The sequence below is a fragment of the Canis lupus genome, chromosome 28 (assembly GCF_048164855.1).
Source record: "Canis lupus baileyi chromosome 28, mCanLup2.hap1, whole genome shotgun sequence".
Taxonomy (NCBI): Eukaryota; Metazoa; Chordata; class Mammalia; order Carnivora; family Canidae; genus Canis; species Canis lupus.
Window position 1 is genome coordinate 13,056,829 of NC_132865.1, and position 20,660 is coordinate 13,077,488.

General features: G+C 37.2%; 1 protein-coding gene across 7 annotated transcripts in view; it reads left to right on the forward strand.

Moving 5' to 3' along the window:
• IMPA1 (inositol monophosphatase 1) overlaps positions 1-7,378 on the forward strand; it is a 28,115-nt gene extending 20,737 nt beyond the window's left edge. For 3 of the 7 annotated variants that reach the window (XM_072804105.1, XM_072804102.1, XM_072804104.1), the window contains 2 exons: positions 4,814-4,965; positions 5,874-7,378. In XM_072804105.1, coding sequence (XP_072660206.1) covers positions 4,814-4,953 — 140 coding nt within the window. In that variant the 3' untranslated portion in view covers positions 4,954-4,965; positions 5,874-7,378. Of the gene's footprint in view, positions 1-4,813; positions 4,966-5,849 lie in introns of all 7 variants that reach the window. The other 4 variants (XM_072804099.1, XM_072804100.1, XM_072804101.1 and 1 more) reach the window with 2 other exon arrangements.
• Positions 7,379-20,660: the final 13,282 nt, after the last annotated feature.

Below are 20,660 nucleotides of genomic sequence, written 5' to 3' on the forward strand. Positions count from 1 at the left end.
TGTGCACTTAAAAGAACATATATTCTGCTGTTTTTAGATGGAATGTTTTGTGTAGATCTTTTTATGTCCTTTGTGTATATTTTTTGTATATATTTATATGTTTTTTGTCCTTTGGCCTAATGTGGTGTTCAAAGATACTGTTCCCTGTTAATTTTCTGTCTGGATGGTCTATATGTTGATGTAAGTACTGTGTTAAAGTCCCCTACCATTATTGTATTATTGTCAATTTCTCCCTTTATGTCTATTAGTAGTTGCTTTAAGTATTTGGATGCTCCAGTGTTAGGTGCATAGATATTTATAATTGTTATAGCCTCTTTTTAGATTGTTCCTTTATCATTATATAATGCCCTTCTTAGACTTTAAAATAAAGACTAACAAAAGACAATTTCGTGTGATCTGAATATTGATACTGTGGCTTTTTGTTTCACTTCTGTTTGCATGGAATCTTTTTTCATCCATTAAGTATGTATATGTCTTTAGGTCTATCCATGAGCCTCTTACAGGCAGCACATGGATAGGTCTTGTTTTTTAATGTGTTTAGTCACCCTGTATCTTTTGATTGTAGCATTCTGGTTTTTTACCTTTATTTATAAAGTAAGTACTTACTGTCATTTTGTGACTTACTTTCTGGTTATTTTTCTCTGTTCCTTCTCTTGCTGTCTTCTCTTGTGGTTTGATGGCTTTTTAGTGTTATGCTTTGATTTCTTTCTCTTTTTTTGTGTTTATCTATTGTAGGTTTTTTATTTGCAGTTACCATTAGGTTCATATATAACATCTTGTAGGTATAGCAGTCTATATGAAGTTGATGGTCACTTAAGTTCAGATTCTAAAAACACTAGTTACTCCCCTACCCGTATTTTATGAATGTCACATTTTAGATAATTTTATTTTGTGTATACTTGACTCATTTTTGTACATGTAATTCATTTTACTGCTTTTGTGTTTTTACCTACATGCTGGTATTATAAGAGATTTACCTACCTTTATTATATTTTTGCATTTGTGAAATTTCTTCCTTTCATAATTGTCTTAATGTTAGGGCCTTTTATTTTCCACTCAGAGAATTGCCTTCAACATTTTGTGTAAGGCTGGGTTAGTGGTAATGAACTCCTTTAACTTTTGTTTGTCTGGGAAACTCTTTATCTCTCCTATTCTGAATGATTATCTTGCTGGATAGAGTATTCTGGTTGCAAGTTTTTTCCTTTAAGCACTTTGCAGGCCAGAAGATGGTGTCATGATATAGTCACAGTTTCTCGTGAGATCGGGTGACAGCCTTATGAGGTTTCCCTTGTATGTAACTGTTTTTCTCTTGCTGCTTTTAAAATTCTCTTAATAAATAATTTGGCAAAAAGTAACAATAATGTAGGGAGTATAGACCTCCATGGATTCATCTTGTTGGAGGGTCTCTGCCTCCTGGATATGGATGTGTTTCTTTCCCCGAGTTTTCTGCTACTTCTTACTCTCTTCTCTTCTCTTACTGAGATCCTTATAACACTAATGTTATTATGCTTGATGGTATCACTGAATTTCCTTATCTTTTTTTTTTTTTTTTTTTCCTGTCCAGCTTGTTTGCTTTCCATTACCCAGTCTTCTGTTCTTGTTCATCCTCTGTTCTATTGTTGATTCACTATGGTGTGTTGTTTTTGTTTTTTCCATTTTTGAGTTCTTTATGTGATTGGTTCTTTTTTATATTTTCTATCTCTTTGTTGAAGATCTGAGATCTACTCCCCCCCCGCCCCAAGTCCAGTGAGTATCTTTATGACCATTACTTTTAATTCTTCAGCAGGCATAGTGCTTATCCCCATATCATTTAACTTTTTTGCTGCGATTTTTTTCTTGTTCTTTCGTTTGGGACATATTCCTCTGTCCCCTCATTTTATCTGACTCTGTTTCTGTGTATTAGGAAAGTCAACTCTGTCTTGAAAATAGTGGCTTTGTGGAGAAAAGGTTCTGTAGTGCCCTGCCCAATACCCCCTGGTCATCAGAACCAGGCATCCAGGGGTGTCTCATCTGTGGGCTGTGTGCACCTTACTGTTGTGGCTGAGTCACGTGTGCCTTCAGCCCAGTAGTCTACAGTGACCTATTTTATTTTGCCTGCTGTGGGCACATCATGCCAGGTTTGGTCCTGCACTATTAAGGGGCCTGAGGCCACTGCATGCTTGTATGTGGGAGGTGTTGACATCCAGTTTGCTCCAGCAATGGGTACACCAGAGGGCAGGGCACTCTCCCTTGCACGGCTTCCTGAGAGGCTTTTATTGGTGGGTGAGGTGGACAGTCAGACTACATGTCTGTACCCAGTCTGTCTGCTTTAGTAACAGGCATACCATCTGCAGGGCACTCTCCCTTGGTGGCCAGCTAAAAGATTTGGCTGCTGGAACTCGGTGTGCTGGTGTGTGAGGTTATCTTCCCTTCCACCCAAGGAGTTGTCACTTTGGGGCTGCTTGTAGCATGTGCTGGGCTGGAGCCGCTTTTGAGGGACACCTACAAGTTGGGGGGTGGCAACTCTATGGGTCTGCAGCTGAATGTAAGCATGAGGGTATGCAGTGCTAGCAAAATAGGTGGAGAAGGTTTGCACAGGTTTCCATACATGTCAGGCTCTTCAGGCTGGGGAGATGAAGTGAAGTGGTGCCTGCCCATACTTTTGTTCTTGGTGTTTACTGAAGATTCCTGCCCCTCCAGCACGTGTTCTGTGATTAGTAAATCAGTTTCTTTCCATGTATACCACAGGTACTTTTCAAATTGCTGCTTCTATGCTGTGTCTAAACTGGAGTATTTATTATAGGTTATTTATTTTAGATTACTTTAGGGCAGGGATGGTTTTCCATTGCCCTCCAGCACTTCCAGAGCTAAGCCTGCTGATTTTTAAAGTACCTGGAGTTAAACCCTGCTGATTTTAACAGCTATCAAAGTTAAGCTGCAGTGGTTATCAGAGCCAAGTGTTATGGGAACTCATCTTCCCAGTGTGGTTCTCTGGTACCTGGAGTACCTGGCATGGAGTCTGATCATCTCACTTCTCCACACTTGTAATGTTCTTCTCATTTGTGGTTAGTCTCACTGGAGGATTTGGTTCCCAGCTGTATCTCTGTCCCCTTCTACCCTTTTTGATGTGGTCTTTTCACAGTTAACTTTGGAAGGTCTGTTTTGCCAAACTTTGGGTCATTTTTCAGAGCAATTTGCACAGATGTAGCTGTTATCTTGGTGTGTCTGTAGAAGGAGTTGAGGTTAGGAGTCTCCTACCCACTCCCTCTTCCTGCTCTCCCCAGCTCCTATTATTTCCTTTTCAGTGAACAGATCTCATTGCTTTATATTCAGAGGTTTAAAGAATTACAAAAGGAGTTTGAGTAAAAATCAGTTGAAAATTACTGCAGATATGATGAATGCTTTTTCTTAAATATTTGTTTGTTCCTTTAATAAAGGGGATACTCCCTAACATAACCAGAATACAATTGTAAAAAAAAAAAAAAAAAAAATCAGGAAATTAACACTAATATATTACTTAATATAGAAACTTTATTCAGATTTAAAAAAAAAAAATCTCAGATTCAATCCAGGATCAAACATTGCATTTGTCATTTCTCATCAATTTTCTTTTTCTTTAATCTGGAACAGTTGCTTAGTCTTTTTTTATGATCTTGCTGTTTTTGAGAAATGTAGGCCAATTATTTTGTAGTATGTGTCTTGATTTGGATTTCTCTGGTTTCCTCAAGATTAGAGTTATACATTTTTGTCAGAATACCAGAGAAGCAAGAGGAGGTACTTGATACCTTGTCCCATTATTGGTAATAATAAGTTAGATCACTTGATAGTGGTAGACTATTATAAAGATGCTTTTCCATTATACATATAGGCATACCTCAGAGATACTGCAGGTTTGGTTCTAGACTACAGCAATAAAGCAACTATCTCAAGGCAAATCAAATGAATTTTTTTGGTTTTCCAGTGCATTTAAGTTGTGTTTATATTATACCATGGTATATGAAGTATAGAATAGGATTATGTCTAAAAATTTTTAGTAATAAAAACCAACATTTTATTACTAAAAAATGCTAATCATCTGAGCTCTCGGTATGTCATGATCATTGATCACCCATCATAACAAATAATGAAAAAATTGGAAGTATTATGAGAATTACCAAAATGTGACCAAGACACAAAGTACTAATAGATTTGCCTGATGCAGGATTGCCACAAACCTTCAGTTTGTAAAAAATGCAATTATCTGTGATTTGTGATAAAACAAAGCACAATAAAATGACCTATGCGTGTAATATGTATCTTAGGGGGAGATAATTTGACATTATATAAATAAATCAGTTATTACTGTAATGGCTATCAAGTAGTGTCCATAGTTACCTTAATTTATTTCCAGGGAAGAGGTACAAACCTGAAATACTCTATTCAGGCAGGCAGGCCTCCATCACACCAGAACCCAGGTGTGCTGTTATCCCTCTAATCACACATACTGATGTGTACATATATGGCAATGATCAATAATAACATATTTTACTCCTTTTAGAGACTGCTTGTATTATGGGGTCTGTAGTCCCTGAGTTGAGACAAAAATGAATATACATGCCTGCCATTATAAAAGAATGAAGGCATTTTCTTCTGTTTTTCTGAAAATTTTAGTGTTTATCTTACTAAATGATTACTCTGTGAGGATTAATTTTGTCATCTGTATAGTGTACCCTATAATTAGATTTTATGTATTTTTATTTTATAATTAGGTCTTTTTTAACTTGTCAGTTCAACACGTAAAGGAGGAGCCCTTTTGAAAATTTTTTTAATCTTATTTTTAAATGTTATTTGTTAGGATCCGAGGTGTTGGAACTGCAGCTGTTAATATGTGCCTTGTGGCAGCTGGAGTTGCAGATGCATATTATGAAATGGGAATTCACTGTTGGGATATGGCAGGAGCTGGCATTATTGTTACTGAAGCTGGTGGAGTACTAATGGATGTGACAGGTAAAATTATGGGACAGGAAAGCATTTTTCTTTCTGTTGGATTTTCCTTTACATGTGGCTTTTTTTTTTTTTTAATGTTTAAGAATTTAAGTGTAATATATATTAAAGGCAAAACAAAAACAAGCCATGTGATTTTCTGCAAAATCAGAATAACATTTTGAGAGATAGAGGCAAGATGCTAATTGTAATGTGGGATTAATGAACTATGACTAAGCCTCTTCAAACATGAGTATTGGGAACTTTTGAGAAGCTATCAGAAAATTATAGAAGGTCACTAAATCTGAAGTTTGTACCAAGAACTCTTTGGTGACTATGGTGGTATTTGACAGTGATCTTCCCCCACCATTACTTTCTGCTTTGGGCCTAGAGAGGTTAACTTCTTGCTTTGAACTGATGGTGAAATTCTATAAAGTGAAGGAGTGAACCTGGGCCAAAAGTATTAACCAGTGATTTTGGAGAAAGGCAACAAAGAAATAAGGAAATGAGAAGGAGAATGGTATGAAAATGCCATGGAATCAGATTTCCTGTCCATTAGATTCCCAAACATGAAAGAGGTAAATAAGAGTAACAAAAAGAATAGAAAAAGAACATAAGAAAGAAGATGAAACTAAATTCATTAGTTAACATACAGTATAATATTAAATAAAACCTTAAACTAGAGGATATTTTTTAGACTGGTATGATTGAGGCATACCCTGGCCCCTCAAAAAACCCTGGTATTTACTAAAAGATTTTTTAAAACTCATTTATGTCTTGCCAAAGCTTAAACATTATGGTTATGTGACTACTTTTTTTTTTTTTTTTTTTTTTTTTAAAGAAAACTGAAAGTATTAAAATGTTATGACTGACCATAGTACATATATATTGCTATACTAATTTTACAGGAATTATTTTTGGTTTGATTTTAGGTGGGCCATTTGACTTGATGTCACGAAGAATAATTGCTGCAAATAGCAAAACATTAGCAGAAAGGATAGCCAAAGAAATTCAGGTGATACCACTTCAAAGAGATGATGAAGAGTGATTGCAACAGCCCCACATGTTCAGTCACAGCTGTATCTTCCCATAATTGCTGACACACTGATGGTGTTATAAAATTTAGGACATTTCAGATGTAAAATATGACTGGTTAAAATGGTCTTTGATATTCATATTTAAAATGCAGTTTGTTGTATCTTTTACTAAGACTAGGTATGAAAGAATAGGTGATGAAATATTTCATTGTTTTAAAAAAATTTTGGGTGTATGTTGGGGAAAAATACACAGGTGGTTGAGACAAGGTATCGATCACATCAACTGAAATAGCAGTTTAGAGTTTCTAAATATATATGAGTCTCTGAAAGTTTGACTATGTACATAAGCATTCTTAATTAGATAGGTAACTTTTTGGAAAAAATCTCTTTAGTTCCCAAAGGTATATTTAATTAAATTTGTAAGAATATAATGGCTACTTCCTAGACCAAGTTTTTTTTCTTTGCAGAGAACCTTGTTTTATTCATCTGTGTACACATAGCACCTAGCAGAGTACCAAATATGGACAATTCAAAAATAAGCATTGAAATAGTATTTTGGAGGTAGCAATTCCATAACATAAAAGAAATGAGCTCACCACTCTTTATTTTTATTTTAGGTTTTGAGGTAAAAAAAATATCATTTTCATATCTTACATTATCATTCCTTATAGCATTTCACATTGCCATACTATTTCAATTATCTTACTGCTAGCTATCATTTCTAATTGTGGACATTCTGCACTTAATGTATTTTCTAAGACACTGTATTACAGTATTTATTTGGATTCTTTTAAAGTTCCTATGTAAAACAAGCTGTTTCAGAAAATCATTCTCATCAGGGGTCTATTTTTTTTTTATTCTGTAGTTAGAGACACTATAAAATTGTACTAAACTCAATATTCATGTTTTGAAGACGTTCATATTGACCTGAATGTGCACAGAAAACCTAGAACTGGTAGATACACTGTATTGTTAATTTTAAGCTATGTTTTTCCCCAAAAACTTATTTAATTTCTTTGCCACTGGATTCTATTCAGTCTTAAAATATTCCTTAATAGTCTTTGGCTTATGAAACTAAAAATTGTTCTGGTTCATAGTTTTTTAAAAGGTTAATTGACTGCTTAGCCTTGTCCCTGGGTACTTGAACAGAGTATTAGGTTTTGTTATGGTCTCATGTGAGTCTTGTATTTGATAAAATGAAAAGTACATCTGTAAAGTAGGTAATTTTATTGTTGTGCACATCTAATATATTTTAAAATGTGGTACTTAGATTTGAGTATAATTACTGTATTTGTACTGTTGATCATGTTCAATAAAAATATCTTGTACTATATTCTACGGTTAATTTTTCAATTAAATGTATTTTAATTGAGACTCAAAAATAAAATTATAAAGTATGATTGAATGTTGTTAAAGCTTATAGTTTAAACTACTTTTAGGGGTTTTGTGTTGTAAATATTTGACCTTTGCAGTTGTGATTATATGTTCTTGGTTTTTTGCCTACAGTTTCCCCAACTCTTCTAAAAGACTTTTATTCTAAATGCAATTAGATAATAATCTGAGGCTGAATTTCTTTGGACACTGAAAAAAGATTGACCAAGTGAGTTATCCGAAAATAGTTTGAAAATTTTTTGAGTAATTAGGAGTCTTCTCTCTTCAGCTCTTTCAGCAGTTTCTTCTAGTATTTACCTCCATCTTTTTAAAGATGGATGTACTGTTACATATTTATTGGCTTTATTTATCTGTTAACTTGCTGTTATAGAAGAGGAGGATTTTGTACTTTTAACTCACCCATGAGTTACTTTTACCTCTTCCTTTTCATCCTTCTAGTATAGTAATCTTTTTTTGTTATTGTTAAGTTTATATTCACTGGTTAGCTAAGGTAAAGTCCTAACTAGTAGTGTGTGAGGATTATATTTTTCTTTCCTGTGCAACTTATATTCTTCCTGAAATTAATACATTTTCCTCAGGATTGCAAAACCTCTCTATTATTTACTTGTCTGACCATAATCAAGGGTATTCTGTTCCCTTAGCACTGTTCCATAAGGGTATTCTGTTCCCTTAGCACTGTTTTCTTTTCCCTCTATACATACATTTTTGGGAGGTCCCTCCTCCTTTTCTTCCAGTGTGACTTGGTACTGGCTAAGTGTGCTGCATAGCAGTCCTCCTGAGGCTTCCCTTTGCTTCTCTTATGTCCTGTCATCTGTGTCCTTGATATTTTCTGGCTCATTCCCTCATTTTGGTTAGCCCATCTTCCAGGTGCTTTGTGTGAAAAGGTGCTTAATGTATAATTTCGAAATCTCACAAGAAAATGTTGAGTCCTTCATTGATAGTTTGGCTAGTTCTAGAATGTTAGGTTGAAAAGTTTTCCCTCAGAATTTGCCTCACTTTAGAATTAAAGATGAGAAATGTTTCAATTTGCAATCCATTAAACAAGTACTATTGATTGAAAATTTTAGAAAACTCCAGAAATCAAAAGAAAATCCTGATTTTCCTGGTGATAAGATTTTCTTCTCTGCCCCCCCCACCCCACCCCCCCTCCAATCCATTTTTGTTAATTACTCCTGTCCTTTCATTCTGGAAAGTTCAAGTCCTGTAGTGTTTTGCTTCTTTCATAGTTTTCTCCCTTCCTCATTTTCTGTCCTCTTTCTGGAATTTCTCTTATTTTCTCTAACATCTCTTTGCTTTTGTTTCCAAGGGACTTCTTTACCTTCCAACCCCTCTATTCACTTTTTTTTTTTTTTTTTTTTTTTATGATAGGCACACAGTGAGAGAGAGAGAGAGAGAGGCAGAGACACAGGCAGAGGGAGAAGCAGGCTCCATGCGCCGGGAGCCCGATGTGGGATTCGATCCTGGATCTTCAGGATCATGCCCTGGGCCAAAGGCAGGCGCTAAACCGCTGCACCACCCAGGGATCCCTCTATTCACTTTTTTAATGTTATGCTCATCACTTGATTCTATACCCTGCAATGTCCCTTTCAAGGTTCTTCAAGTTTGCAGGGTTTTTTGTTACAAAAATTTAACATTAAAATTCATGGGTACAGGTCAAGCACTGCTTATAGAGAAATCTATAGCCTTAAATGCAAGCCCCCCCCCCCCCAAAAAAAAACCAACCACACAACAGTATAGAAATTGATTGGAGAAATAAAACTAATTCACTGTGATTTCCCACTTAGAAAGTTTTTTTGCAGATCCTTTTAGATTTTCTAATTAGTGTCTTTTGTGGTGTTACTAGAGGTAAGGTCAATGTACAAAATCATTTGTATAAGGTAGCTTTGTACAAGATAGCTTTTTAAATACTATGCATCTTAATTAAATACCATCAGATACCTAGAAATTAGTCTAATTTGTCTAATGAAAGATGTGCAAGAGCTCTCTCTACCCAGAAAAACTACAAGATATTACCGAGAAGTTTTTAAAAGATCTGAATAGAATAATATACATGTTTATTGTTTAGAACACTTTTTCAGATGTTAATTCCTGTCAAACTGATGTAGATTGAATGTAATCTATCAAAATCCTAAAGTTTGGAGTGAGGGCATAAGGTAGGGGGGCTAACAATTCACATAGAAGTATAGAGAGCCAAAAATAGCAAAGACCATGGTAAAGCACGCTAGTGAAGTTAGAAGACTACACCACTAGTGATCAATACTTGTTATAGAGGTACCATAAGTGATCCTACTAGTCCAAGAATATTCACATAGACCAATGGAATAGTGTTAAGAAATAAGGGCACCTGAGTGGCTCAGGTCATGATCTCAGGGTCCTGAGATCCAGCCCTACCTTCGGCTCCCAGCTCTGGGGAGCCTGCTTCTCCCTCCCTCTGCTGCTCCCCCTGCTGGTGCTTGCTCTGTATGTGTCAAATAAAGCTATCGTTTAAAAATTTATGTGTTTGGTCTATCTAGTTTATGATCATTAATGCAATAAGGAAAAGGTGCTCTTTTTAGTAAATGTGTGGAGTCCATATGAACATCCAAAGAGGGAAAAATCTTGATCACATCATGCACAAAAATCAATTCCAGATTATCATAAATACAAAAGGAAGCCTCTAGAAGATAGTATAGGAGGAGAGCTTCCTGTCTTTGTGGTAAACAACGATTTGGTAAAGAGGACCCCAAAAAGTACTAATCATAAAGGAAGATAATTAACTGGGCTATATTAGGAAATTTTATCTAAGTACACAAGTAGGAGAGTCAGAGGGCAACCCCCAAAGTTTGCAATAATATATCTGATAAATTCTATCCAGATTATCTTTTTCATTGATAAGGAGTTAATTTATATAATCAGGACTCTTGCCCAAGATGGCTACATAGGAAGACCCTGGACTCCCCTCCACACACCAAATCACCTATGTAAGCATAGGTGTAAAGCAATTCCTCCTGAAGAACTGAGGGCTGACTAAGCTTCTACACAACGGAAGACCAAATAGAGAATGGCAAGAGAGAGACAATAATGAAGAGAATCCCCCACTCAGGACACACACGGCATAAGTACTGAAGGACTGTGAGCAGATCTGTGAGCTCTGGGGCACAAAAAAAGCAACAGCTCAAAAGAGCAAATAGAATATAAAGGAATTAGCCCTAGAATGCTGCCAAATGGCAAGGGAGCTGCTGGAACTCTCCAGGTCCAAGGGGCTGGTGAGCACCGTGGTTTACATTCCCTTTCCACCTTGATAGTATGGATGGGAACAATGTCAGGTGCCATAGCTGGCCTCCCCCCTCAGGGAGCCCCCTATCAGGCCTAGCTGTCCCACCAAGGTGGCCCCAGTGTGACAAACGCTGGGACAGTCTTAGTAAATGCTCACTGTAGCTCCACTGTTAGACCAAGGTGCATACAGCAAGCACAAGCCTCACCAGAACTTTCCAGGCCCATACCCCTTTGCTCCAGGTGGCTGCCTAAGGCACCTCTGGCAGAGGGCACTCCAGGACTTCCTGACTCACAGCTGCTTCAGCCAGCCCACCAAGGTGCCCCTTATGCACCTTGTCCTGGGACACCCTAATGAGCCTCGGCCTTGGCTCCAATCACTCTGCTAGGGGACCCCCTCTGCTGAGCACACTCGGGGCTTTCACCCACTTTAGCTTCAGCTGTACTGTCAGGGTTCCCCCTGTGTGGAATGCCCCAAGACCCTCCACCTCAGCTTCAGCTCCCCCACTATGGTGGTCCTCTGATGCTTGCCCCAGGATTTCCTGGCCTAGGCCTCGTCTTGGGTCCAGCTGACCTGCCAGCATGCCCTGTGTGTAGAAACCCCTGGGACAACCTGGGTTGCACCCACTTCAGCTTCAACTATCTTGCCAAAATGCCTCCTACACAGAGAACCCAGAAACTCCCCCAGCCAATGCCCACTTTAGCATTAGCTATCCTGCCAGGGTGCCCTCTGCACAGAAGGCCTCCGAACTTGCACCTACTTCAGCTTTAGCTGACCTGCCAGGACACTGTGCAGAGTCCCAGGATCACCCTAGCCCATGCCCACTTCAGTTCTGGCCATCCCACCCAAGGCAGCCCCAGCAGTGTCCAGGGACCCTCATGCCAGTCACAGCTCCAAGCAGCCAGCCAAAGTTACCAGGCACACAATCTGCGCAGCAGGTGACCATACACAAGACCATTCCTTCAAGTTTAAGAGAAGCAGCTGTTCTACCTAATTCATAGAAACAAACAAAGTCAAGCAAAACAGGGAGACACAAGAATATGCTCAAATGAAAGAACAAGACAAAACCCCAAAACACTAAAGGAAACAGGGATAAACCAATATATCTGATAAAGAGTTTAAAATAATGATTATAAAAATGCTCACCAGACTGGAGAAGAGTATAAGAACAAAATGAGAACTTTGACAAAGATAAAAAAAAAAAAGTGTAAAAAAGAACTTGAAGGTTGAAGAATACAATAACTGAAATGAAAACTACACTAGAGGGAATCAATAGGAAATGAGTGGATGCAGAAGAATGGATGAGCAATTTGGAAGACAGGGTAATGGAAAGCACCCAACCTGAACAACAAAAGAAAAAATAATCTTTTAAAATGATAGGTTAGGGGAGCTTTTGGTCATCAAGTAAACAAACATTTACATTATAGGGGTTCCAGAAGGAGAAGAGAGAAAGTACAAGGGGGCAGAAAACTTATTTGAAAGAAGTAAGGGCTGAAACTTCCTGAACCTAGGGAAGGAAATAAACATCCAGTTCAGGAAGCACAGAGGGCTCCAAATAAGATGAGCCCAAGGACATCCACACCACAACACATAATAGTTAAAACAGCAAAGGTTAAAGATAAGAGTAGAATTTTTAAAGCATCAAGAGAAAAACAAAAAGCTATATGGAGTTTCCCTCTACCTACCAGCGAATTTTTCAGCAGAAACGTTGCAGGCCAAAGGGGAGTGGCACAGACACTTGCTACCTAATCTGCTAGCAGTGCACGCAACCCACACGTTCTCTTGAGGACTCACCCACTTCAAGCCTGCTGGGCCTTGGCCCAGAGGGCAGTGCAAAATTTTTTTTTACCACCAAGTGCACTTCACCCAGCCACTCCATGCTCCATGCCCCTGGAGGCTATTGAGATCTGGAGCATCAGCCTAGGACTAGTGTCTCAGCACAAATTTTGCTAACAAGGCCAGCCCTGTGGTCTGCCTCCTCAGAACCAGCCTGCGTGGGTCTCACTAACATCACAGAGTGAGCACAACCCACAAGAGGCAGAGGGTCACAGCAGAGGTCTGGACTGCATGGGAAAGTGACTCAGACACAATAGCAAGATGCAGACAACACACATAGGAGACACCCCTGAAGTGCCAGGTTCTGGTGAACAAGGGACTCTGCACTGAAGGGCTTACAGAACCTCTGAGTCTTCATAAAGCCACTACTCTAAAGAGAAGAAGACATAGCTAACTTTCCTAGCATAAAGAAACAGACACAGAGAGAAATACAAAATGAGACAGAGAAATATGTCCCAAATCAAAGAACATGATAAAATCACAGCAGAAGATCTAAGCAAAACAGAAATAAGTAGTATGCCTGATAGATAATTCAAAGTGATGAAATAAAGATACTCATTGGACCTCAGAAAATTGTGGAGGACATCAGTGAGACCCTTGACAAAGGGATAAAAAAATATGAGAGATGAACTCAATAAATGAAATGAAAAATACAAAAGGTGGAATAAACAGTAGGCTCCAGGAAGCAGAGTGACATGGAGGAAAGAGTAATGGAAAATAATGAAGCTGAACACATAGACAAATACTGCATAATGAGAAGAGACTTAGGGAACCCAGTGACTCCATCAAGTATTAACATTTGCATTATAGGGATCCCCAAAGGAGAAGGGAGAGAAAGGGGGGCAGAAATGTATTTGAAGAAATAATAGCAGAAAGCTTCCCAAATCTTGGGAGGGAAACAGAAATCCATATTCAGAAGACACAGAGATTCCCCAACAAATTCAACCCAAGGAGGTCCACACTAAGACACACAGTAATTAAAAAGGCAAAAAAAATGGTGATAAAGAATTTTAAAGATTGCAAGAGAAAAGAAGACAGTTACATGCAAAGGAAACCCCATAAGGTTATCAGCTGAGGGATCCCTGGGTGGCACAGTGGTTTAGCACCTGCCTTTGACCCAGGGCGCGATCCTGGAGACCCGGGATCGAATCCCACGTCAGGCTCCCGGTGCATGGAGCCTGCTTCTCCCTCTGCCTGTGTCTCTGCCTCTCTCTCTCTCTCTGTGACTATCATAAATAAATAAAAATTAAAAAAAAAAAAAAAAGGTTATCAGCTGATTTTTTTTTTTTTTTTAGCAGAAACTTTCCAGGTCAGAAGGCAGTGGCACAATATATTCAAAGTGCTGAAAGGGAAAAATTGCAGCCAAGAATACTCTATCCAGCAAGGCTTTCATTCAGAATAGGAGAGTTAGTTTCTCAGACAAATAAAAACTAAAGGAATTCATGACCACTAAACCAGCCTTGTAAGAAATATTCCAGGGGGCTCTTTGAGTGGAAAAAAAAATAGGTAAGGGTATAAAAGTAAAAAAACACAAAAACAGTAAAAATAAGTCTTTCTATAAGTCAAGGGATTCATAAAATAAAAGAATGTAAAATAGCATATCAAATATCTGAAATGTGGAAGAGTAAAGAATGAGTTCAAAATTAAGTGACCATCAGCTTAATATAGGCTATACACAGAAGTTTATATAAATCCAGTGGGGACTACAACTCCAGAAACAGTAATAGATATACAAAAAATGAAGAGTAATAAATCCAAGTACTTGACTAAAGAAAACCAACAAACTATGAAAGAGAGAGAAGAAAGGATTAGTAAAAAAACTGCAAATGGAGTGCCTGAGTGGCTCAATCAGTTAAGCATCTGACTCTTGATCTCAGCTCAGGTCTTGATCTCAAGGACATGAGTTCAAGCCTCACACTGGGCATGGAGCCTACTTAAAAAAAAATAAAGCTGCAAAAACAAAACAAAACAAAACAAAACAAAACAAAAAACAAAAAAGAAACCAAAAAAAAAAAAAAAAACCAAAAAAACCCCCCACAAGACAAGTAAAGCAATGGCAAATACATATCTGTCAATAATTACTTTGAATGTAAATGGACTGAATTCTCTAATCAAAAGACACAGAATGGATTAAAAAAACCAACCAAACAAGAGTCATCCACATATTGTCTATAAGAGACTAATTTCAGACCTAGGATACCTGCAGATTGAAAGTGAGGGGATGGAGAAATATTTATCATGGAAATGAATACCAAAAGAAAGCAGGAGCAGCAATACTGATATTGGACAAAACAGACTTTAAAACAAATCTGTAAAAAGATGCAAAGAAGGACATTATATAATAATAAAGGGGACAGTCAACGAGAAGACATAACAATTGTAAATATTTGTGGATCCAACACAGGAGCACCCAAATACATAAAACAGTCAATAACAAACATAAAGGAACTAATCAATAGTAATAGAACAGTAGTAAGGGACTTTAAGTGCCACTTACATCAATGGGCAGATCATCCAAACAGAAAATCAATAAGGAAACAGTGGCTTTGAATGACACACTGGACCAGATAGATTTAACAGATGTATTCAGAACATTCCATCCTAAAACAGCAGAATTCATCCTAAAACTTGTATTCTCTCCAAGTGTACATGGAATATTCTCTAGAATAGGTCACATATTAGCAAACAAAACAAACCTCAACAAATTCAAGAAGGTTGAATTCATAACATGCATCTTTTCCAACCACAATGCTATGAAACTAAGAAACAGCCACAAGAAATCTGGAAAGAGCACAAATATACGGATGGTAATTAACATGCTACTAAACAATGAGTGAATCAACTAAGAAATCACAGATGGAATAAAAAAGGACATGGAAACAAATGAACATGAAAACACAATGGGATGCAGCAAAAGCTGTTTAGGAGGGAAGTTTATAGCAATACAGGCTTACTTTAAGAAGCAAGAAAAATATCAAACAACCTAAGCTTACACCTATAGAAGGTAGAGAAAGAAAAACAAAACCTAAATCCAGCAGAAGGGATGAAATAATAAAGATTAGAACAGAAATAAATGATACAGAAACTTAAAAAAAAAACAGTAGAGTAGATAAATGAAACCAGGAATTGATTCTTTTAAAAGCCAATGAAATTGATAAATCTCTAGCCAGACTCATCAGGGGGAAAAAAGAGAGAAAGGACTCAAAATCACAAATGAAAGAGGAGAAATAACAACCAACACCACAGAAATACAAACAATTATAAGAGAATATTATAAAAAAAATCTTATGCCAACAAACTGGACAACCTAGAAGAAATGGACAAATTCCTATAACTGTTTAATCTAGCAAAACTGAAGCAGGAAAAAAATAGAAAATTTGAGTAGACTGATTACCAGCAAGGAGACTAAGTCAGTAATCAAAGAACTCCCAACAAACAAAAGTCCAGGACCAGACAACTTCACAGGCAAATGCTACCAGACATTTAAAGAAGAGTTAATACTTATTCTTTTCAAAGTATTCCCCCCAAAAAGGAAGAGGAACAAAAACTTCAGAATTCATTCCTGAGGCCAGTATCACCCCAATACCAAAACTAGATACAATCACTACAAAAAAAAAAAAAAAAAAAAAAAGAAAGAAAGAAAAGAAAGAAAGAAAGAAAAAGAAAACCACAGGCCAACTTCTCTGATGAACATAGATGCAAAAATTCTTAACAAACTACTATCAAACTGAATCCAACAATACATTAAAAAATCATTCACCACAATCAAGTGGGATTTATTTCTAGGATGCAAAGGTGATCAGTATTCATAAGTCAATCAATGTATTACATAACATCAATAAGAGAAAGGATAAAAACCATATGATCATTTCAATAGATGCAGAAAATGCATGTGTCAAAGTACAACATCAAGATAAAAGCCCCCAATAAAGTAGGTTTAGGGGGAACATACCTCAACATAATAAAAGCCATATATGGAAAACTCACAGTGAACACATTACTCAATGGGAAAAAGCAGAGCTTTCCCCCTAAGATCGGAAGCAAGACAAAGATGTCTACTCTCACCACTTAAAAAAAATTATTTGAGAGAGAGAGAGAGAGAGAGAAGCAAGTGAGCGAGCTTAGGGGAGAGGGGCAGAGGAAGAGGGAGAGAAGCTTGAGCAGACTCCCTGCTGAGTGCAGAGCCAGATGCAGGGCTTGATCTCTTGACCCTGAGATCATGACTTGAGGTGAAACCAAGAGTCAGATGCTCAAATAACTGAGCCACCCAGGCATCCTTCTTACCACTTTTATTCAACATAGTAGTAGAAGTCCTAGCCACAGCAATCAGACAACAAAAATAAATAAAAGGGATCCAAATTGCTAAGGAAGCAGTAAGACTTTTACTATCTGCAGATGACATGATAGTATATATAGAAAACCCTAAATACTCCACCAAAAAAAGAAAACAAATACTAGAATTCAGAATACTGAATTTAGTAGAGTCACAGAACATAAAATCAATATGCAGAAATCTACTGCATTTCTATATACCAATAATTAAGCAGAAGAAAAGAAATTAACAATACCATTTATAACTATATAAAAAATAAGATACCTAGGAATAAACTTAACCAAAGAAGTGAAAGTTCTATACTCTGAAAACTATAAAACAGTGATGAAAGAAATTGAAGATGACACAAATGGAAAGCCATTCCATTCTTATGGATTGGAAGCATATTATAAAAATGTATACTACCCAATGCAATCTACAGATTTAATACAATCCCTATCAAAATACCAGTAGCATTTTTCACAGAACTAGAACAATCTTAAAATTTGTATGAAACCATAAAGAGACCCAGATAAGCCAAAACAATTTCGAAGAAAAGCAAAGCTAGAGGTATCACAATTCCAGACTCCAAGTTATATTACAAAGCTGTAGCAATCCAAACAGTATGATACTGGCACAAAAAATAGATACATAGATCAATGGAACAGACTAGAAAACCCAGAAACAAACCCATGATTATATGGTCAATTAATCTTTAATGAAGCAGGAGAGAATATCCAATGGGAAAAAGACAAATGGTGCTAACAAAACCAGTCAGCTACATGCAGAGAATGAAACTGGACCACTTTCATAAACCATACACAAAAACAAACTCAAAATAGATTGAAGATCTATTTTTTTTAAGATTTTATTTGTTTATTCATGAGAGACACAGAGAGAGACAGAGGCAGAGACACAGGCAGAGGGAGAAGCAAGCTCCATGCAGGGAGCCCAATGTGGGACTGGATCCCAGGTCTCCAGGATCAGCCCCAGGCTGAAGGCGGGGCTAAACTGCCGAGCCACCCGGGCTGCCCAGATTGAAGATCTAAATGTGAGACCTTAAACCACAAAATTCCGGAAGACAGCATAGGCAGCAATGTCTCTGACAGACAGTAGCAACATTTTTCTAAATAGGTCTCCTGAGGCAAGGGACATAAAAGCAAATTTTAACTATTGGGACATCAAAATAAAAAGCTTCTGCACATCAGAGGAAACAATCCACAAATTAGTAGTTGCTGTTTATTTCAGTAGGCAACCTGCTGAATGGGAGAAGTTATTTGCAAATGGTATATCCAATAAAGGGTTAGTATTCAAAAAATACAAAGAACTGATACAACTCCACATCCAAAAACAAATAAGTCAATTAAGAAATGGGCAGAAAGCATGAACAAACACTTCTCCAAAGAAGACAAACAGATGCCAACAGACACATGAAAGGATGTTCAACATCATTCATCATCAGAGGAATGCGAATCAAAACTATAATGAGATATCACCTCACACCTGTCGGAATGGTTAAGATCTAAAATGCAAGAAACAAGTGTTGGTGAGGATGTGGAGAAAAAGGAACCCTCTTGCGCTGTTGGTGGGAATGCAAACTGGTGCAGCCACCCTGGAAAACAATATGGGGGTTCCTCAAAAGTTAAAAATAGAACTACTATATGTTCCCATAATCACACTGCTTGGTATCTACCCAAAATGTACAAAAGCACTAATTCAAAGAAATATATGCACCTTGATGTTTATAGCAGTGTTATGTACAGTATCCAAATTATGGCTAAGTGTCCACTGATAGATGAATGGTTAAAGAAGATGTGGTATATATACACAATGGAATATTATTCAGCCATAAAAAATGAAATATTACCATTTGTATCAACACGAATGGACCTAGAGAGTATAATGCTAAGTGAAATAGATCAGAGAAAGACAAATACTATGTGATTTCACTCATAGGAAGAATTTAGGAAACAAGGCAAGTAAACTAAGGGAAAAAGGGGGATGGAGAGAGAAATGAAGAAACAGATTCTTAACTATAGAGACCATACGGATGGTTACCAGAGGAGAAGTACGTGGGAAGATGGGTGAAATAGGTGATGAGGATTAAGGACAGCACTTGTGATGAAGCACTGGGTAACGTATGGAGGCGTTGGATTTCTATACTGTATGCCTGAAAGTAATATAACACTGTATATTAACTATGCTGGAATGAAAAACAGCAACAAAGAGAATTACAATAAAAAAAGTACAAGACCAGATGGATTCACAGGTGTACTTAATAACAGTTAATATCTATTCTTCTCAATCTAGACCCCAAAAATAGAAGAGGAAGGAAAGCTTCCAAATTCATTTTATGAGGCCAGCATTATCCTGATATCAGAATCGGACAAAGCCCACAAAAAAGAAAACAGGCCAGTATATCTGATGAACATAGATGCAAAAATCCTCAACAAAATATCAGCAAGGTGCATTCAACAGTACCTTTAAAGAGGGATCCCTGGGTGGCGCAGCAGTTTAGCGCCTGCCTTTGGCCCAGGGCGCGATCCTGGAGACCCGGGATCGAGTCCCACATCGGGCTCCCGGTGCATGGAGCCTGCTTCTCCCTCTGCCTGTGTCTCTGCCTCTCTCTCTCTCATTCTATGACTATCATAAATAAATAAAAAAAAAAAATTAAAAAAAAAAAAAAAAAAAAAAAAAAAAACAGTACCTTTAAAGAATCATTCGCCATAATCAAGTGGGATCTATTCTGAGGATTGCAAGGATGGTTTAATATTGGCAAATCAATCTATATGACATATGACACCAACAAAATGAAGAAAATTACATGATCATACCCATAGATGCAGAAAAAATGTGTGACAAATTTCAACTTTCATTTTTGTTAAAAGCTCTCGATGAAGTGGTTTTATAGGAAACATACTTCAACATAATAAAGGCCATATATGAAAAACCTACAGCTAATAGAAATACTCTTAGAAATACTAAGAGCTTTTCCTCTAAGAGCAGGAATAAGGCGAGGATGTCCACTCCCATCACTGTTCTTCAGCATACTACTGGGAGTCCTAACTGCAGCGATCACACAAGATGATGGAATAAAAGGCATCCAAATTGGTAAGAGAAGTAAAACTGTCCCTACTTGCAGATGCCATGATACTATACAGAGAACATCCTAAAGACTGCATCAAAACAAAACAAAACAAAACAAAACAAATCAAAACAAAACACTATTATAACTGATAATTGCATCCAGTAAACTCACGGGACACAAATTAATATGTAGAAGCCTGTTGCATTTTGATACACTTATAATGAACTAGCAGAAAGAGAAATGAAGGAAAGCAATTGCACTAACAATTGCACCAAAAAGAATATCATACCCAGAAATAAACTTAACCAAGGAGGTAAACGATCTCTGAAAACTATAAAACATTGATTAAAGAAATTCATGACAACAAAAACAAAAAGATATTCCATGCTCATGGATTGGAAGAATTAATAATATTAAAATGTCCATACTACCCAAAGAAATATACAGATTCAATGCAATCCCTGCCTTTAAAATACCAACAGCACTTTCCACAGAACTAGAACAAAAAAATTGTAAAATTTGTATACAACCACAAAAGAGCCCAAATAGCCAAAGCACTCAAGAATACCAAAGCTGGAGGTATCACAATCCCAAATGTCACCATATACGACAAAGATGTAATCAAAACAGTATTGTGCTGCACAAAAAATAAACACTTAGACCAATGGAAAAGGTTGATGAGCCCGTAAATTTACGCTTATTTGGTCAATTAATCTACAACAACACAGGCATGAATATACAATGGTGAAAAAGACAATCTCTTCAATAAATGGTGCTGGGAAAACTGGACAACTACATGCA